This window comes from Gracilinanus agilis, chromosome 2 (assembly GCF_016433145.1).
Source record: "Gracilinanus agilis isolate LMUSP501 chromosome 2, AgileGrace, whole genome shotgun sequence".
Taxonomy (NCBI): Eukaryota; Metazoa; Chordata; class Mammalia; order Didelphimorphia; family Didelphidae; genus Gracilinanus; species Gracilinanus agilis.
The window spans coordinates 311321700-311343243 of NC_058131.1; the positions used below are offsets into that span (position 1 = coordinate 311321700).

Genomic DNA, 21544 nt, shown 5'->3' on the forward strand with positions numbered 1-21544 from the left:
AGCCATCACTCGAACTCCACTTAACATGCACAAATAGAGGGCTGCTAATGGGTGGCCTGAACTTTCAATTTTCCAAAACACTGTGTCCAATGAAACCATCTCAAAACAATGTTAGTGACCATTTTTGTACAAGTGTCCTTAAAAGCTTTAAAAGATCCATGTCTTTAAAAGATCCATGAGTTCTCATGTAGCTGATGCAGTCATTGGAGCCCCAATAGGTTTTTACATTTTAGTAAAGTGCAGCCACTCAAAAAAGAGTCCAAACTTTGGGAGAAGAAAGAATGATGACAGGCAATGAAATTGCAAAAGCAAACTTCTAAGGCATACATGTTCATCTGAAAAGAGAAAACCCCTGGGGGGTTGTCACACTGGAGTGTCTGTCAAATCATAATAATTCCAGGCACCACAAATAGCCAAGCTTCAGTGCTCAAGTCAATACAACTATACAACTTCCTTTGGTGGAACAAGCAACATTTTACACCTATAATGGTAAGCTTTGGACTGGGAACACTTAGGAAAATGGGAACAACTGATTCAACAGAAGAGCCAATCTCAAACCTATCTCTCCATTTGCTCTTCTGAGAAGGATTCAGGGCCCCCACTAATGGCTACTTCCTACCTTTAGCTTGTAAAGCATCCATTATTTCCTTTCATTTTCCCTCATGGCCAATGTTACTTTAAATGATATATTTCTATTAAAATCGGCTCTTAGTTACAGAGATTTGAGAAATTGCATTTTTGCCCAAAGGCCAGAATTTTTACAGAAATAACAATAATTTCTTAAATAAAATCTGAGAAGCCACTAGCTTTTCTTCTGGCATTTTGAATTTCGTCCTTTTAAAAAGGGCAGAGGTAATTAAATTTGAATAGTAGTTATTTTTCATATTTTTAGTGCTAATTATAGTAAAAATCATTTAAATGTCACCTTATCACACAGTGAAGCAGGGCATCTAACATAAAATCAGCTAAAAAAGGGCCTCATTGGCTCCTCTGTGAGGAGGCAGAAATATAACTTTATTGTGTTAATGAGAGAAAAGGAGAGAACTTGTACATTAGCAAAAAAGCCCACAAGGGTGACATGAGGAAATCATGGAAAGGGCTGTAAATAAGTCCTAGAAGAATCTAAATAAATAAGACTATTGCTTGGTTTATTTTAAAAGATAACTTGGGTGGCCTCTGTTTGCCAATACAATGCAACCACTACTACCAGAGATTCTGTGGAAAAACTTGGGTTAGACAGGCCTATTATGCCCAGGTAGTTCCATATCAAAGGCAACAGGGATAATAAAGGGCCCTCTGTGGACCAGAAGATATCCAGACCTTTTCCGGGACACATAAAAGAGAGGGCTCAACCAAAGCACTAAAGGCTTCTATCCAACAACATTTAGAACAAAGACAAAAGGACACAGGAAGTGGGAAGAGATGATTAAGAATGTCAGCAAAGTTAAGTGGACTCCTTAAAAAGGAAAGCTACTATTACTATAAAATGGACGGAAGGGGGAAAGCAGTTCTCTATTCTTTTAAAATGTAACATAACAAGTTCCTGACATTTGTTCAGGCTGCCTGCCACACCAAGACCACCCCTTCATAGGCACAAGGCTTTTCCTGATGGTCAGGAAAGACTTAGCACTGCAGCCTGGCCACTATATACCAAGAGTATAAACATCAGATAATGAGCCTCCCATAAAAAGGAGATGTTAAATTAATGCCATACATGCAGGCATCACTGAGGTCTCTGGAAAATGAAATTTCAAATGGCAGGTCTTGCTGGCTGTTTGACCACCTGCACACAGTTAATGAATAAGTAATAAGGCCAAATTACAATAGTCACCATCAATTTCTAATGGCTAGAGTCTGCCTTCAGCTAAAAATAATGCCACTGTCATTCATTCAATTTACCTTGAGAAAGGATCAGTGATATCCCCTGAATAGAAGTCAGCAACCATTTTGAGATTCTATTAGCTTGTCAGAGAAAAAGCAAAGAGCTCCAACTCAAGACAAGCATCCCATCCAAGAGACACTGCTTAATAAGCTGAAGACAGAGCAGCTTACTCTGAGAGCAGCATCAGGCACAAAGGGGCTGTCCGTTGCTTTGGGTGAGAAAGGCCATGTTCAGAGCCCATCATAATGAGATTTCAGAGATAGCTAGGACCCCGAGGAAAGGATGCAGCAGAAGTATACTGCCGAAAGAAATAAGATCAAACTCTTAAAGCCCAGTTCTCATGCTCCCCCATCCCTGCTCCCCAAAACCAGCCTCTCAAAAAACAACAAGAACAAAAACCACAGACTGCCAAGATATTTGCTCAATAAATCTCCAAAGCTAGTTCTCAAAAAGAATGACAATATTTGGAAAAGGGGAAGATATCCTCACCCATGCTTTAGTTATTAGGAGCACAATGAATAGAGTACCCAAATCACAGGAAGGGGGTTAGGATGCAATGGATGGGGGAAGTCTTGGCCCTAGCAATAGCAGAATTCTTGGTTCTTAGCAAAAAGCTTCAGGTTCCCAGATTCTGTGCCTTGGGATAAGCACCTGGGCTTCTAAGCCTTCCAAGGTCACTGGGTCATCCATCTCAAATCTTAAGAACTCTCATCTCTTCTTAAACACTTCACAGAAAGTGATCCAAAGGGCCTGATATAGCCCAAGGTTTAAAGGTAAAAGGGCACTTTGAGATCTATTCCAATCACCTCACAGAGAAGTAAGGAAATGGAGGCCCAGAAATTTTAGGAGATTTGCACAAGGCCATGTAAGAAAAAACTTTAGAGGCAAGATTTCAACCCAACTCTTCTGGTGTTTTCCACTATATACCAGGTTGCCAATATACGGCTTGGTTCCGATGTTCTTCCTACAATACCCCTAGCACTTCAGCCCTCATTATACCTTCACATTAAAAAACCACAAACTAAAGTCAAGTACATGAGTGAACACATCAAATCAACTGTCCCTTACACAAGGAATAAAGTCTCTAGGGGGTGTTTCCTGAAGCCTTGGTAGCATGATAGATGCATATAAAGTAACTTTATTAGTCTATAAAAGAAGCAAGTACCTGAGTCACTGGGAAAATTGAGAAAAGTTGTGGACAGATATGCACCAAGAATGACTAAGCAAAAAGAAGATTGATATACAAAGGGAAACACTTTAATGTTCTCAACACCCTCGCCTCAACTACCTGCCTAGGACTCTGTGGGCAAAAGGAGTCACAATCAGATAGCTAGTTAAAAAAAAAAGGAATGGCTTCTATGTAAAAAAAAAAAAAAAAAAAAAGAACAGCACCTCTGTGAACAGGGAATTTCAAGTCAGGCGAAATAGGAACCCTTGATAAAAAGGCCCCAAAAGGGGTTAACCAATCGAGAAACGGTTCTGATCTTGGCTGATTAGAACTTGGGTGCCTGGCTCCAAATTTCTTCTAAGAGGACTGTGTTAAGGGAGGGAGGAAGACAGAGCTTGCATACAAGTAAGTTGCTTCTCTGGGTGACTTTGAATTGCATTAAGTGCCAGATGGATTTTCAGAATCTATCAGACAGAGAATTCAAAAAGGAATTGAGCAACTGAAGGTCAAACGTTCACTCTGATGGGTTTTGATTGAAAAAAGCAAGGTAATCCTATCTGCCACTCTCTTTGTGTCTTATTGATTATTAAAGTGGTTGGATGCAGTCATATGCAAAAAGTACATAGCCACACCAGGCACTGATTTTCCTGAACAAACTCCCCCAAACCCCACCAACTGGGTGACTTTTAAAAGCCTACATTTGACACATCCATATGGTGCTTCCAGTCAAAAACTTTGCCATTCACTTCAGGCTTTCAGGAGATGGTTACTAAGGGAACAAAGAAACAACCTTTCACATCTAGGTCATAGGCTCATTTAAAAGGCCAGTGGGTAGAAATGAAGAAGAATTGAGTGAAGGGTTGTGGTTGAAGCTGTGCTCACATCACTGCCCCCTGGGGAAGCTTCATGCATTTATTAAGTGTGAGCAACAAGAGTCAGAGAAAATCTATGGAAATGCTACCAGGTTATTCAGATAATAGAAACCATGTCCATCACCCTTCCCTAACAAACATGTGCTATACTGTCAACATAGTATATGATGTCTTGATGTTCCCTTCCCACTTCCACCCCCCAAAAGTGGGATGGACTATACCAAATCATCCACAGGTTCTTAAATGCTCCCTCTTGAGACCAATGCACAGATCTATGAAATGACCAGCTGAGACAGGGTTATGGATACAGGCCAATACCATGAAGCAGAACTTCTATGACACTCTAACTGGCCCAGCTAGGCACTGTATCTAAGCTCTAAGCCCCATTAGCACCATGTTCTAGCCCACTAAGCAAATCAGCCCTAAGATATGGGGAAAGCACGTAAAACTGAGAAAGCTTAATTACTTCAGGACAGTGCAGGCCATTAACCACAGCTGGAATTAAGGCTGAAGAGCAGACATCTAATATTATTCAAGATGACTCTCAAAAAGGCCAACTGCTCAGAGCTTGCTCAGGCACCTAAGGCAAGCTCTTAGGATTCTTTGAGAACTCATCTTCTGCATGTTTTCCCTCCCCTCCCCTGGAAACATGCAGGAGACAATGTCTGCTCTGGGTCTTTGTCAAACATAGTAAAACAGGGAGAGATACCCTAAAAGGGAGTCTCAGGAGGCTCCTCAGGAAACTATTCCCCAGGGAAAAGGAAATAGTCCCCTAAGAAATAGATACATAGTTCCAATGAGTTCTTCTTGACCTAAACCATTTACACCCTCAAGATTAGTCCCCATATGGCTAGACCCTATAATCAGCTCTGTCACAGCACTGCCTTCCTTTTCCTTCCCCCCGCAACCTGATCTGCTAAATATTTGGTAAAACTTTGAAGAATCATATCTCTTATCAAGTTCTGCACCACTCGGGGGAAGGTGGACAAAGTAAAGAGCTGGAAACCTGAAGATGATGACAAAGGGAATGATTCCAAGACCAGTGCTCTATCCACAGAGGTGTAGCTGCCTCAGAATAACAATATACCTGCAACATTGTCTCACAGTGTTGTTGTGAAGATAAATGAAGGAATGAAAGTAAAGTAACTTCTGAAAGCAAGCTACTGTTGACATGCCTCAGCTGATGAAAAGAACTCTCAACCCAGGAGACTAGGGTTCAAATGCTGACCCTGGTCATTTCAACTTACAACAGTTCTCTACCCTAGAAAATGGGCATAATAGTTTCACTCTGTACCTCACAGAGCTGTTTCAAGGAATGCAACACATTTTTCAAACCCTGATCTTTTTAAAACTGAAGTCACTATGTAAATTTGCACTATTACCATCACTACCATAAGCAAATAGGGTTCCTTCAGCTGTTGTTACTTTTGGGTGAGAGGACATCCTAACAGGAATGTAGGAGAATTTTCCCTAAGACAAAATATCAATGTTTTCCCTAGGAACTCATGGTTTTTTCCCCTATAATTACTTCATTTTCATTTTATTTAGGAAAACGAAATAGCAGATGGGAATACACTTTGTAAAGTATAAAGTGTCTGTGTAGGGACATAGTCATTATCATTAATTCCTCAAAACAACCTTTTTAAGGTAGGAAGACACCAAGCCTTATTATTTACTCCAGAAAGGCCGTGTGGCATAATGAATAGAGAGCCAGGAAAATTGGGGTTCAAGTTCCACCCATGATTCATACTGGCAGTGTGACCCTGAGCAAGTTATATCTCTTCCCATGGCCAGCAACTTCTCTGAGCTGATAAGTTACAAATGTGTCAATCTGTCTTAATAGAGAAGGTTTCTTCTCAGAGTTTACTGTATCAATTCCTCTTATCCCTATCTTTAGAAAAGAAAATTAAGGTTTGAAAGGTTAATCAAGATCATAGTAAGTCAACAGGAAAGTTAAACTAGAGAGCAGGATATTTGGCTCCCATCCTGGGAGAATTTTTATTGCTTTATGTTATAGCATTCTTCAGGAAGAGAGAACCTGGACAACCATCCTCAGGATCCAAGACTGTTCAACTTGAATTACAGCTGCAGAGTCACTCCCTTCACCTTGCATTAAGGAGAAATAAAAGTCATTAGGGATAAATCCGACACTCCAGTGCAGAAAACCTACAAACAAGTAACATGAGAAAACAACAAATGCAGGATCGGCATGAGGGTACATGCCATAAGGAGGGTATGACGATCCCCTAGAAAAGCCCAGTTTCCATCTGAAGCCACTAAATCTCACAACTGGTTGTGGACAACAGCCTTGGTTTTGAAAGCCAGAAATATTACTAAGCTGGAGGTGATGGGAGCCCAGGAAAGGCTTCAAGGGCCTTGCTTATCACACTCTTCTTTTGTTTATTTATTTGTTTGTTTGTTTGTTTGTTTGTTTGTTTATTTGTTACATTAAAATGAAAATTCCCAAGTAGCTCCCTCCTTTCCTTTCTTTCCAGCACAAGAGAAGGCATAATTTCACAAAAAGATATATGTATCTAAAAATGGTGTCTTCTTTGTTTCTATTTATCAGTTCTTTCTCTGAAGGTGGACATATACAAGTCATTCTACAAACAATATTTCTGTTACCATATATAATATTCTCTTAGTTCTGCTCATTTCACTTTTCATAATTTCATGTAGGTCTTTCCATGTTTTTCCAAAAGTAACCTGCTCATCATTTCTTAAAGGGCAGCAGTATTCCATCACAATCATATGCCACAACTTGTTTAGCCATTCCCCAGTTGATGGACATCCCCTCAATTTCCAGTTCTTTGCCACCACAACAAGAGGTACTATAAATATTGTAGAAAATATAGGTTGTTGTTTTTTTTTTTCCTTTTCCCTTGATCACTTTAGAAAATAAACCTAATAGTGGCATTGGTGGGTCAAAGGATAAATATGCACAGTTTTGTCACACTCTTCTTAAACGAAAAGGAATGTCAGAGTCTTCACAGAGCACCCCCTCAATCCTTAACTCACAGAGAGAAAGCATATTCCTGCCATTTCTTGATCTGGAGCTCATGGAATCATAGAGACCTCCTCTACCAGGGGCCAGCTTTATGCCCTTGAGAGAAATGATCACTGTGGAACCAGATGGGAAAATTGCTCACAAAAGCTGGAATGGCCCCACTCATTTCCTAAACAAAAGACTGAACTGAGTTCACAAACCAAAATGGAACTGGAGACTAAGTCATTCAAGTTCAAAGAGCTTTTTCTAGCCTGGGTGGGTACATCAGAGACAAAACTGAGTTTGGATAAAGAGGGAATCACAAGAGGTAACACAGAGTAACTTAAAAAGCACTCACTCACTTTGAGTCAAAGAACTTGGATTCAAATCCTGTGATCTTGCCTCAGTAGCTTAAAGACTCTGATACTTTATTTAATCTGTAAAATGAAAGGGTTTGACCAGATGATCTATGAGGTCTCTTCTAGGTTCAGATTCAATAAACCTATAAACAAGAATAGGTGCAAGACTGGCTATGGATGGGTTGAGGTAGCAGTAGAGAATCTTGACCTCTCATGCAGCTTTTAGAAAATAGATATGGTCTTGTATTTATTAAGCTAGACCAGTCTACTATGCCTTTCTTTTGATAGATTTTTTTACTTGTTAAATCCATACCATTCTTATTTTCTAATCAACTAAATTTTGAAATGACATTAAAAAGCCATTATCAAGGGAGGGAAAAAAAACAACACCTTTTTGTTTCCAGGTAAATGGTCAAAAAACTATCGGGCATGTGCTGTTGTCAGCTAATAGTCACAGTAGTTCACAGGAGGGATTCTGACAGGATATCGATAGAATATAAACTCCCTGAAGACAAGGACTCTTTCATTTGTGTCTACATATTCTCAGCACCTAGCAGAAAACTCAGCTCTTAATAAATGCCTCTTAATTGACTGATACTTTGCCCAAAGAGTGGTTATTCAGTTCTGAAGAGGTTCTTTCAAGTCTCTAGTGATATTCTGGTAGCAGAAGCACTGTCAAATTAGAAGATACTGCATCTAAAGGACCAAGCTTCTAATTCTTGGACCTTAAGAAGAAGGAATGAGAGTCTAAAGAAGCCTTTTCCCTTTTCCCTTCTCTGAGTTCCTATAGATTCAGATATGCTAGGAGAGGGTAGGCTGTATGAATTCAATGTATACTCTTCCCCCTTCAAGCATTACACCCTAGAATCTCCCTCCACCTCCTCAAAATCCTTGCTCCCAATATTTCCATCCTGGGCTCTTCTCCAAAGCAGAATGGGGCAGAAGGGGTAGTTATTCCAGAAAGCTGTGTATTTAATTTGTTGCTCAACTCCACATTGCTTTCCTTCTTTGAAAAAAGCATATTAAAAAACCTCACCCATACAGATGATTAACACAAGGCATTAAAAGACTATAGGGCAGGGCAACTAGGTGGCTCAATAGATACAGATCCTGGCCTGGGGTCAGGAATCATGGCCTCAGACACTTCCTAGGTTTGTGACCCTAGGCAAGTCACTTAACCCCATTTGCCTAGCCCTTTCCACTCTTCTGCCTTGGAAACTGATACTTAGTATCAATTCTAAGACAGAAGGTAAAGGTTTATTGGGATTTTTTAAAGACTATAAAGCACTTATTAAAACTGTTTTTTTTTCTTTCTTTAAGGAAGAAAAGGCTCAAGAGGAATTCATGTGAATAATTTTGCAGCCTGTTGAAGTCAAGCAAGGAGAGTAGAGGTGTAAACTTATTCTCCTCTAGTTTCTCTCTCCAGGAGAGGTCAATTTTCTCCTCTCTAAGTCTCCCTGATATTGCTCCTTCATGACAAGTGCCCAACATTCTCTGTGTTTCCAACAAGCTGGGAATATGGGCATCCATCAGTGGAGATCAAATTCAAAAGGCTTCTCCCTTCAAAAGGACTATAGTAGCCACAATAGAAGAGACAGAAAAAGTCTGTCCTAGACTAGGCACTGAACATATTCTGAGTATAGTGTGTGAAAAGCCCTATAGGGTATACGATGAATAAGCTGTGGTCCCTACCTTCTGAAAGTTCACAGTTTAGTAGGGGGAGGGACACTTACACAAATATCACATACTATTGTGAAAATATTAATTAAATGGCATTTAAAAAAAAAGATAGAAATAAAAGTTCCAGAGGGAACCACATGGCCATCAATCTCTTGGACAAGGGTACCAAGCTACATGCTTTGGCACCTAAAAGAGACATCCCCCAAAGCCTGCTTGTTGTACAGTGGAGACAATGACAACAGCTTAAATCAGTGATGGGCAAACTTTTTAAAGAGGGGGCCAAAAGAAAGGAAATGCTCATCTGTCAGTCTGTTTCTAAGGCAACTCTTTTGAAGTTTCATTGTATTGTATCCTACTCATTGTATTCATCAGATTAGGAGTAATGTCGCTGAGCTGGATAGAATATTTCAGGGGGCAGCATCTGGCCCATGGGCTGTAGTTTGCCCATCACTGCCTTAGATGATAGCACTTCACAAGGATGTTGTGAAACTCAGAAGATATAATGCTTTGGAAGCCAGAAAGTGCTGTTCAGATGCAAGCATTAGCCTCACACTAGAGCTGGTCAGTTCTCTGGCTACTGTTTGTCCCAACCCAACCCCCTCACTGCCAGTTAAAATAGCCGCCCCACAATTACACTGAAGCTCCCTGCAGATGCTGCCCTCACCACAGGCTTTTTTTTTTTCCTCAGGTGTCTCAGATGAGCTGAAGCTAAAGCCAGTGTTTAACCACAGACATCTGATGTGTGCAAAAAATCCCCCTAAATGCTCTCCACCTTCTTATGTGTCATTTCTGCCGAGAGTATGATTATTCCAGGCTAATGTATAAATTGCAGCTTTCACCGCCTAATGCCATGAGGTACTCATTATCAATTTGGTTAGTGAGTTACTGGGTTGTTTTAAATTACAAGATAGCTGGCACAGAGTAGGCCCCTTTGATTTATGATAATTATCTCTCACTGCTGAGCCGATTAGAAAAGCATGATCTTACTGGGCACACACAATGCTTTCCAGGCCTCTCCTCTCCTCTCTTCCAGATGCCTTTGGGAGGGAGGGAGTCCCTTTGTTCTAGATCTGTTTTCTCTCCCATCATATGCCTTCTCTGCTTGTCATGGGGATAGAGAACAGCTGATTTGTAAGTCGGTAACAGTTTTGCCTCACAAGCTGGTTGGCAGGGGATACTGCACAAGCCCTTCCTTAAAGACTCAATTTGAAGTTGAAATTAGCACCAGCAGAGAATTAGGAAACTTTAATTTGCTTTATACAGTGTCCCTTCTTATCCTGCCCCTAAAACCATCAGCTGTTCCAGGCCCAGGAAATGATATTCTGGAGATAGAAGGTTGTCATCACAGTTCCTGGGAAGGTGACACTTTGGAGTAAGATTCAGCAAGTCCTTGATGCTCCCTGAGTTAACCAGCATTTCAATCAGGTAACCATGGAGGAAGCAAGATTCAGCCCAGTCTCTGGGAATGTTTTACTTTGTGTGGGCACATCTGGATGCTACCCAATATTTACTCACTTTGTGACCTGAAATGGGCTTGTAAAACCTCCCTGTTAAGAGCAGTAGTCCAAATAATTTGTCACCACTATTTCTCAGCTCCTTCCTTAGGCCTCACCACTCACTTTCTGGTCTTGTTTAACACTATCTATGGTTACTAGGTCAGGAAGCCTCACCTTTCTGAGCTCAAATCTGGCCTCAGACCTTACTAGAAGTGTGACCCTGGGCAAGTTTGTTTAGCTCTGACTCAGGTTTCTCATCTGCAAAATGAGCTTAAGAAGGAAATGGCAAAACACTCCAGTATCTTTGCCCAGAAAACCCCAAAAGGTGGCATGAAAAGTCAGACGCAACTGAAAACAACTGAACAAAAAATGACTATAAGGGAGCCTGTTTTTAAAATGTAATCATCTCACCTGCAAATCTGTATTGGTATCTGTTGCAGGCAAACAGTCCATTCAGGCTCTGAAGATCTGTGCCTACATAAGGGATGCTTAGAACTGAATGGAGGGACCTCAAGGAGTGGGGGTGGGGTCTTGTTAAACTGAGTCTCCCAAACTTTTGAAGGATGGCCTCCAGGGCATTCGAATGAAACCGGTGGTCATGAGGAAGAAAGGAATCTGGGATAGCAAAGAGTATACCAAATCTAAGAAGAGCTGGAGAAGTTGGATTCAAATCCTGCCTGACCTCTGTGACTCTGGACAAATCACTTAACCTCAGGATCTCAGGTTCCTCATCTGTAAAATGAGGGCACTGAATTAAATAATCTCTAAGGTCCCTTCCAGCTCTTAATACATGACCCTATGAAGTATTCTAAGGGTTCTCTTCGGGTCTATAAATATCCAGGATAGGGTTCTGATTTCGCAGACTAAACAGTGTGAGTACTAGAGGGGCTCATAAAGGCCTAGTCTAAACCTCTTCATACTAAAGAAGAAGAAACTAAGGCTCGGACAGGTTACGCAACTTCTTCAAAGTCAAAGAGCTAGTAAATAACTGAGCTGAGACCAGGCACAAGTAGTACTAATGCTATGAGGAAGCACAGGGAGCCAGCCCTCGCACAAGACCACAATTCATATAAGCCAGGCAATGATGAAGTCATATTTATAAAACGTTTGGTAAAAAGCTCTTATATGTCTTAAAGTTCTGTATAAATGTCAGCTATCATCCTCCTCCTCCTCCTCCTCCTCCTCCTCCTCTTCCTCCTTCTCCAAGGCCCCCCTTCTGAAGGGACATGTAGCTTTGACTATATAACAGTGAGATTTTAATCCTTTGTTTCCATTGACTAGGTATCAGGAGGAAGGAGATGGAAGAAAATCCATTGCCCACCATCACCCTTGCCCAACAAATGGCTAACACACTCATATTTATCTGTCCATCATATGGGCCACTCCCCTTTAGAGAAGATATAAGGAACTGGAAAAGGGCACAAGAAGAGCAGCTATGGTGATCACAGAGATGGAATCAGACTGAGGAAGGAAGCCATCCAAGAACACAGTCAACTGGTATGGAAAGATAAAGGCAAAGGGGAAATAAGATTAAAGTCCACAAGATCACAAGGGGCAGGCAGGGAAAGCATAAACTTATTTATCAAACCTTGGAAAGTTAAGAGATAAGGGTTGGAGTAGGGATTCCCTTTAAAGTCTGAGAAAACAAAATTAATAACAGCTGCCTTTTATTAACAAACATTATCTTATCTGAGTCATTTGAAGCGACAGATCTCCCTTGTGACCTACTACACAGTTTCCATGGAACATCTCTGATTATTTGATCAGTCTACTTGGCATCTTTCTTGGATAAGGATGTATGAATGTAATAGAAAATCTAAATAATTTCTGTACCTATGGAGGTTTGGTGGATCTGCTTGCTTCTGTGAGTCTGCATCACATCTTTGACTACAGGCCAGGAAATATAGACAGGTATGGTGACATTCTTAATGTTGTTACCATCTACAGAAAGTTCCTTTTCCAAGATGAACTCTGAAATTCCTTTATCAGCTCATAACTTCCTATAAATCCATCTCTCTCTATGTCTAATCTCTTTAAACAAATATTATCTATCCTCACAGTGAATTTTAATTCCTTCATTCCTCAGGGCTCTGGTTGCTTCACTTTCTTCCCAAACTTGACTCTTTAGTCAAGGAACAAGTCAATTTAGTCACGTTAGTCAGCCAGTTCTCCTCAATGCTGACATAGAAACCTTGCTCCTTACCCTACTGCCACTCACACCTCACCAACACCCACCTCTGGTTTATTTTCACCAGGGGCTCTTATTCATGGGCTGCTGAACAGCAACTGTGCTTACTTAGGTCCACTATGAATGTATGCTATCTCATCTAAACTATGCCTTCAATGAAGCAAGGCAATCCTTTCATTCCTACTGAACTGATTCTTCATGCTACTCCCTAAAACAGCTATTCCAAATCTTGTCATACAGCCTTGAGTCTCCAAGATTCTCTCTTCTCCTACCCTCATGGTGAAGCACCTCACCTTATCTTTTACTGAAAAAGAAGAGATTATTGCTATGAATTAACTTCTTTTCCTCTACTCATAAAATATTACACCCCATTTTTTCTTTCTTGACTCCATTCTCTGATGAAAGAATAATCCTTCTCTCCAGCAGTGAGTCTTTCTCTGTATACCCTTGATCTCATCCTCTTCCAACTTCTCCAGTTCTCTGTCATTGCCCTCTTTCTCCCATCTCTTTGATTTATTACTTCATTTATACCTACAAACATGCCTAAATCCTCCCCATCATTAAAGAATCCTTTCTAGAATCTACCATCCCCTAAAGTTAATATCCTATATCTCTCCTGCCTTTCTTGGTCAAACTCCCAGAAAAAATTTCTGTTTTGTTTTGTCTCCACTTCCTTTCATTCATTCATTCAGTCAGTCAGTCAATAAACATTTATTAAGTACCTCCTATGTCGGTCACTGCCAGGAGCTGAGTGGATACTGGGGATACAAAATGAGGCAAAAGATTGGGGAAATAACCAGCAAACAAATATGTATAAAAAGCTACATACAGGCAAAATAGGGAGTAATTAACAGAGGGAAGACACTAGAATTAAGAGGGGTTGGGAAAAGTTTCTTATACAAGATAGGAGTTCAGTTAGAACTTGAAAGAAGACAGGAGGCAGAAATGAGGAAGAAGAGTCTTTCAAGATGGGTGATAGCCCAGAGAAAATGAGTAGACCTAAGAGAGAGAGTATATTGTTTGTAGAACAGCCAGGAGGAGGAATGAAGAAGATGTGATGGGGAGTAAGGTGTAAGAAAACTGGAAATGTGTGTGTGGTGGAGGTGAGAGCTGGGGGAGGCACTCAATAAGGGTAGGCTTTGAAAGGTTTGGAATGCCAGAGGATCCTGGAGGTAACAGGGAGTCACTGGAGTTTACTGAGTAGGCAAGTAACATAGTTGAGTCTTGTACTTTAGGAAAATCACTTTGATGACTGAATGAGGACAGAATGGAGTGGAGAGAAACTTGAGGCAGGTAGACCCACCAGAAGGCTATTTCAATAGTACAAGCATTAGTTGCTAAGGGCCTGTATAAGGGTGGCAACCACATCAGAAGGAAGAAATAAACATATTTTAGAGATATTACAAATGCCTTGGCAACAGATAGGATATGAGGAAGTAAGAGAGAGTGAGAAGTTGAGGATGATAACTAGGTTTCCAGCCTGAGGACTTAGATGATGGTGTTGGCCTCTACAGAAAGGTAAAAGAGAAGAAGGGCTGGGGGAAAGATAATTCGTTCAGTTTTGGACAAGCTGCATTTAAGACATCAACTGAATATCCAATCTGAGATATCTGAAGAGCAGATGGAGCTGTGAAACTGAAGGTCAGTAGAGGAGTTAGGGCAGAATAGATAGATCTGAGAATCATCAAATTACCTACTATATAGGCCAATTACCTACGGATGGTAATTAAATTCAGAGGAGCTGATGAGATCACCAAGCGAAGGAGAAGAGAAGGGAGCCTTGGATGGAACCCCATGGGACACCTATGGTTAGTAGGAATGACCTGGATAAGAATCCAGGGATGAAGTTTGTGAAGGATGTATATGAAAGATAGTAGTATCATGGAAAACTAGAGAGGAAAAATTATAAAGCAGAAAGGAATGATCAGCATTTTCATTTCCCTCTCTTCAACCCTCTGCAATCTAACTTCTGATCTTGTTATTCAACTGAAACTCCTCTCTCCAAAGTTTCCAGTGATCTCTTAATTACCACAGCTGATAGTCTTTTCTCACTATCTTCCACACAACTGCCAAAGTCATTTTCCTAAAATGTGGGTCTGCCCAAGTCATCCTGCTTCTCAAGAAACTTGAGTGGCTCCCCATTACCTCCAGGATCAGATATAAACTACTCTGGCATTCAAAGCCTTGGCCCAGCCAGACTAGTCTCAGCACCACAAGAATTTAGATCTGAACCTGGAAAGGCCCTCACAGGACACCTAGTCCAACCCCACTTCTGCTGTCCATGAGGAAAGGGAGGCCCTCACAGGGGAAAGACTTGCCCAATGTCACACAGGTGACATAGAAATGGATCTGAGCCCAGGTCTTCTGCCTCCAGAGTCAGTTTTTTCCACTGTACTACATTGCCTGCTTACAACATGACTTCTGCTGCTCAGAACTTCTGCAGTGGCACTCCTTCCTAACCCTGCATCACCAATTCCTAGCTTCCTTCAAGGGTCAGCTCAAACAATACCTCCTACAAGTCTGCATGATATCTTCACTGATTTCTCCAGCTGTATTTCCCCCCAAATTATTCTAAAACTATTCTATATATAATTTGTACATTCCTATATGTGAACATGTCTCTCCTCAATTGACCATAACTGCTCCAAGGTAGTTTTGTTTTTTTTACTTTGCAGTTTTTCTTTGTATTCCCCACAGTTAGTATAATGCCTGGCACATAGTAAGTACAACAACCCAGTAAGATAAGTACAAAACAGATTATAATTACCATTTTATAGATGAGAAACTGAGGTTCAAAGAGTTGCCCAGAATCACATAACCAGTAAGTTTGAAATGCAGGATTTGAACATAGCATTTGTCTGATGCAAAGTCCTTTTTCATGTTAAATCTTTGAATTCACTACCTCCTCAAATGTTACAGATTGAAAATATAAATACACTTTAAAAGGTTTAGATGAATTCATGGATAATGGATCCATGACGAGTTACTAAGGGAAACTGGGATATTGGTGGTAAGTCCCTCATCTTTGAGGTAACAAAAGGCAAATAGCATGCCGTTTCCCCACACTGACCAGGAATGCATGTCAAGTAATAGATTCCTGTGCTCAGTGGCCCATGGGGCTGACCTTAGCTTTCTGTTCTCTTAACCGTAGTTGTCAGAAGGCCAGCCATGGGAAATCCAGCTGCAAGCTACATGCTTAATGAATGCCTGTCTAATGAATGCAGAGGTTAAGTGGCCAAGGTCCTATGGCTAGATAGTAACAGTATAAAGACTAGAACTCAGGTCTCTAATGATTTAATAGATTTCTTTCCTAAATGGCTTCCTCAGTGATCAATGCTAATGGAAGACAAAAGCAATCAGAATAAGTAATATTGGCAGCAGCCTCCTCATACACCAACCTTTTGCTCTACTGATAGGTTGGCTCAAGTTTTCCCATTTCCTCTTTGCCCCCAAAAGGGGTAACATCCAAGGTATAAAATATGAGCACAAGATAGCTAACTATTCCAGGGCTGGATAACTGGAGGTGAAGGGAGAGAAGAAGCCAGAGACTGAGCAGAAGGCAGTCCAGGTTAGGACACCTCACTAGATCAAGGCTGCCTTCTGAGGGTTCCTGCCTTCTCTTTCCTCTCACTCTGTGGGGCAAGTCTCAGGAATGTTTTGAATTTTATAATGAAGGATCTCTGTTTCTCAGATAAGAATCAGGGCCCATACAGGCCAGTACCTGAATCCTCAGCTCTCAGACTATGACCTTGAGCACAACACACAGGGCTGAGCACATTCAGCAATATGAGAACTTCTGAAACATGAGAAACCCCTAAGCCTGATTAGCACACACTCTTTCTTTCCAGTTACCCTCATCTCATCCTGAAATAAATCCACTAAAACCAACACTAAATGATTGTCCAATGACCAGCATTACTCATGGAGACAGATGGGCCCTCTCTGACACAAGCCCCCATTCTCCACATGAAATATCAGCTAAGATGTAATTCTTGGAAAAGGAGGAAGGTCAGCCCGAGGTTATAGGATTTGGCCCATCTTAACAGCAACAACTCATTTATACAGTACTTTATGTTTATAGAGTACTTTATAGACATTACCTTATGTAATCTTCATAGCAGCCCTGTGAAGTAGGGCTGTGGACAGATAGTAGTGGACTGTGGACACATAGTACAGTGGACAGAACCTCCAATTTGGAATTAAAGGATCTAGATTTGAATCCTGGCTTGGGCACTGGTATAATCTTCAAGAAGTCACTTCCCAAACCAAAGCATCCTTCCTTAGCAACCACTGCCCAATATGTGTGTCCTTCCCCTATTAGGACATAAGACTTAAGACCTTGGATGGTAAGGACTATTTTTGCTTTTATATTAATATCTCCAGAAACACAGCACTGTACTTAGCATAAAGCAAATGCTTAATGTATTTTTTCATTCATTTACTATACTTATATGAAAGGGCATTCAAAAAAGGCAAGTTCCACAAATTATTGATGCCCAAGAAAATAATATTAATAATGACTACAACAATGTAAACTGAAAGAATAAATAAAACAAAACTGAACAGTGGGATTATAATAACTAATCTTGATCCTAAAAAAGAATTAAGAAGATGTAGTTCCCTTCCTTTGATGCAGAGGTGGTTGATGATGGGTATACATTACTATATATAATATGAAATATAGTTGATGTAATGGTTAATTTTGTTGAGTTTTTTTCCTTTTTTAATCTTTGTTAAAGGAGATGGATTGCTAAAGTAGGAGGAGAAAAGATATATTTAGAAATGATAACATTTCTAAAACAAAAGATACCATTTAAAATATTTTTTAAGCCCCACAAGTGAATGATCCCCATGTGTACAAGGACACAATCATGAAACAAAGAGAAAGCAAATTCCTTCATCTAAGGCCACCCTGCTCTTCTGTTCTTCCATGATCCTTCACTGACATAAGGATATTTATATGTTAAAGAATCTTACTTTCCCATCCAGGTAGCATGACTTTCAGGAAGCTTGGGAACAAACAGGGTAGATTTCCCAGAGTCAACATCAATAGTTCCAAAGCAGCCAGGCTCAGTGACACCAAAAGCCCAGTGAAAGAAGGATTCCTGGGGTGGGGAAAGAGGACAAAATGTTAATTACCTAGTGATCCAGCACAACTCATTTCAGAAGTACATGGCAACAAGTACTGGCATGGTGTTATGCTGAACATATTCAATGAATAACAAACTTTTAAGAGCTAGAAGGGACTTCAGAAACCAGAAAGTTGGACACTCTCATTTTAAAATCAGTTGGCCAAGTTTGAAGAATGACTTGCATATGTCTACCTCCAGAGAAAGCACCAATAAATAGAAATAAGACATGGTTTTATATGAACATCATCTTTTTGTTGATGCCTTCTCAAATGAGAGAAGGAGAGGGAAGGAGGGAGTTTACTGGGTATCTTAAAGTGACAAACAAAAAATATTTTTAAATCAATTGGTCAAGAGATAATAAGGAAAAATACATGTACAAAAATATTTACATGATCTTTGTAGTGGTAAAAATTGGAAAATGAGGGGATACCCTTGATTAGGGAATGGCTGAACAAATTGTGGTATCTGATGGTGATGGAATACTACTGTGCTGAAAGGAATGATGAACTGGAGGAATTCCATATGAACTGGAAAGACCTCCAGGAAGAGATGCAGAGCAAAAGGAGCAGTAACCAAGAGAACATTGTACACAGAGACTGATACACTATGTAGCACAATCGAATGTAATAGACTTTTCTATTAGCAGCAATGCAATGATCCAGTACAACTCTGAGGAACTTATGAGAAAGAACACTCACATCCACCACATCCAGAGAAAGAACTGTGGGAGTAGAAACAGAGAAGAAAAACATGATTTGTCACATGGTTCAATGGGTATATAACTGAGGATTTTGATTTTAAATGATCACAAATATTTATAATGTGGAAATGGGTTTTTAACAATGATATGTGTATAACCCAGTGGAATTGCTTGTGGCACCAGGAGGAGGGAAGAAGCACTCAAGAGAGGAAGAACATGAATCATGTAACCATTTACAAATACTCAAAATAAATGAATTAATTTTTTAAAAAATCAATTGGTCAAAAAATATTACATGCCTTCTTTGTGCCAGGCACTGAGCCAGGCTCCAGAGGCAGCAGCACATAGAATTAAATGATCACTGCTTGAAACAAGCTCATATTCTTACTGCAGCCCAGAGAGAACAAGCCCCTTGCAGAAATTTGTAAGGGACAGGGTAGGAATTAGAACCAGAGACCATGGCTCCCATGTTGCCCACTCTTCAAACTCTCTTTCTCCAAAGCCTATCCATCCTTCAAGGACAACTTCAGATTCCTTCTCCATGAAACCTTCCCTGACCAATGAAGCCTTAAGTGATGACTTTTCCCTTTGGAAATTTGGTCTATACTATACATTTGACAATCAATCATGTCTTCTAACAACTAAACTGATATTCTGAATAGCCACTGTATTTCTTTTGTGTTTCTAGGGCCTGGAAGAAAAAAAAATAAGTAACAGCTGATATTTAAAAAGCCATCCTTATGGTCTGCAAAGCACTTTCTTTTTTTTCCCCTCTAATTACATGTAAAAACAGTTTCCAACATTTTCAAAAGAATTTTGAGCTGCAAATTCTCTCTCTCGCTCCCTCTCAGCTCCTCACTGAGAAGGTAAGCAATCTGATCATGTAAAACATCTTCCTACATTAATCCTTCTGGGGAAAGAACCTTGAACAACAACAAAAATTAAGCAAGAAAATGAAAAAGTTTGCAAGCACTTTTCCATTTGTAAATAATTCTAGATTTCTCACCCTGGCTTGCCACTAACTAACCAGCCATGTGACACTGAGTGACTTGACCTCTCTAATCCTGATTTTCAGCATTTGAAAAGGGGGGGGGGAGGCCTCAATGATCTCTCATATGAGCTGGCATAAAAGAAGTAGAGCCAAGAAAACAATATTCAAAATGCATGATGATAACAATACAAATGGAAAGAACAAAAAAACAAACCAATGCTGTGTAATTGTAACAACCAAGAGAAGATGAAAAAATTCTGCCCCTTTCCTCCCCTACAATAGCAGTGAAACAAGGTTATATATTGACAGAATCCAGCTGATGGGCTGGTTAGTTTTTCCATGCTTCTTTATTTTTCTTTTTTCTTTTTTACTGTGAAGGCTGGTTCCATGGGTAGGGGGAAGGAGAAGAATATTTTCTTAATTAATGTGCTAATAAAAACAAAAGATGTCAATAAAAAAATCTTTCAGACTAATCTTCTTAAGAAGTGATTACTTTGTTTTTAATTTTTTATCTCGTAACAACAAAAATGATAGCTAACACTTAAATAGTGCTTTAAGTTTTACAAAGCACTTTACAAATATTATCTCATTTTTCTCTTCATGACAACCCTGGGAGGTAGGTGCTATTATTGCCCCCATTTTGCATATAAGGAAATTAAGCAAAGAGAGGTTAAGTAACTTGCCCAGAGTTACACAGCTAGTCAATTGTCTGAGCCAGGATTTGAGTTCAGGTCTTCCTGACTTCAGGCTCAGAGCTCTATCCACTGCACCACCTAGAATAATTGTTTTCACAAAGCAGGCACTAAATAGACTTGCAGAGCTAAACTAGACCACCAGACCAAGGGATGTGTCTTATTCCTCAAAGTCTCTTCCAAAGAACAGCTCATCTCAGGGTCTTCCACTGGGCATCAGTAACCCTTTATTGATTTGCATACATGAGAGTATGCTCATAAGAGAGGCAATTTTTCTACTGAAGACTTTAATATCCCTCTCCAATCTCCACCAAAATCACCAGCAATAGGAACTCTGACAGCTTTTGGTCATCAATGCTGGGGGAAAAATCTTTTTAAAAGTATAAAATAGGGGAGGTTCTGACTTAAGATAATTTTTGCATATCCTCAGTAAGTATATGTGCAGCTGAAAATAAGACTCAAATAAAAATTGGAAAGAAGGTAAATTTTGTATGAAAGTCAATAATATTTTCTCAGAAAAAGCATTTAATGGAATGCCCAAACTTATAGCCATTCAAATGGATGAATGACAGACCAAAAAAGACTTCCATAAGCCAAGGTACTTTTTATTCTAAAAATGCTTGGCAATTAGTTCTCCAAAGACCTTCTTTTAGTAGCATTATCTAACATTTATTGAGCTGCAGCAATGGGGCAAGCCAAGCAATTCCAACAGCAAAAAGGATGCATTCCAAAGGTAAGAAAACCAGGAATTAAGTACTGCTGGCTTAGGTCCTTAGAGGCTATCAAGTTCAATACCCTCATTTCAAAGAGGAGGAAGATCAAGCCTTTCTCATTGTCTGATAAGCCCTGGGAGTAGGTTGGACTACCCAAGTGAAACCCATCATAGATATGTGAATATCAGAGAAAGCATTGAAGATATTCATGTTAAATCACCTGCCTGAGCTGATTTAAATATAACTTTTCCTAAGGGAAAAGCAATGGAATGAATCATGGCAAAGTCACTCCCAGGTCAAGATGTCTCTGACTTAAACAGGCTGGCATCTTGGACTCAGAATATTAGTTTAAATCTGAGCATGTATTACACAATCATAGAATCTTAGCGTTGGAAGGGTCCTTCAAGGCCATTGAGACCAACCCTTACCTGAAAAAGAGTTCCCTATAACATCTACTCCTAAATGGATCATCAAGCATTTCCTCAACGCCCTCTAGTAAGGGAGAACCCAGTACCTTCTAAGGTAGCTTGTTCTTCTCTGGAAAAGCTTGGAACTCTTTCCTCTAACATAAAAAATAAATTTGTCTTTTTGCAATTTCCACTAAATTCGCTTTATTTTGCCATCTAGAGTCAAGTAGAGCAAATGTTATCTCTCTTCCATATAACACAGGACTACTGTGGTATGG

The 21544-nt window shown here is 40.0% G+C and overlaps 1 protein-coding gene across 1 annotated transcript in view; it reads right to left on the bottom strand.

Annotated features, from left to right (window-relative positions):
- The window catches only part of PEPD (peptidase D), a 263825-nt gene that overhangs the window by 221713 nt on the left and 20568 nt on the right, over positions 1–21544 (bottom strand). Inside the window, exon 3 of the mRNA XM_044664186.1 lies at positions 17609–17736. Within this exon, the coding sequence (XP_044520121.1) occupies positions 17609–17736 (128 nt within the window). The remainder of the gene's footprint in view (positions 1–17608; positions 17737–21544) is intronic.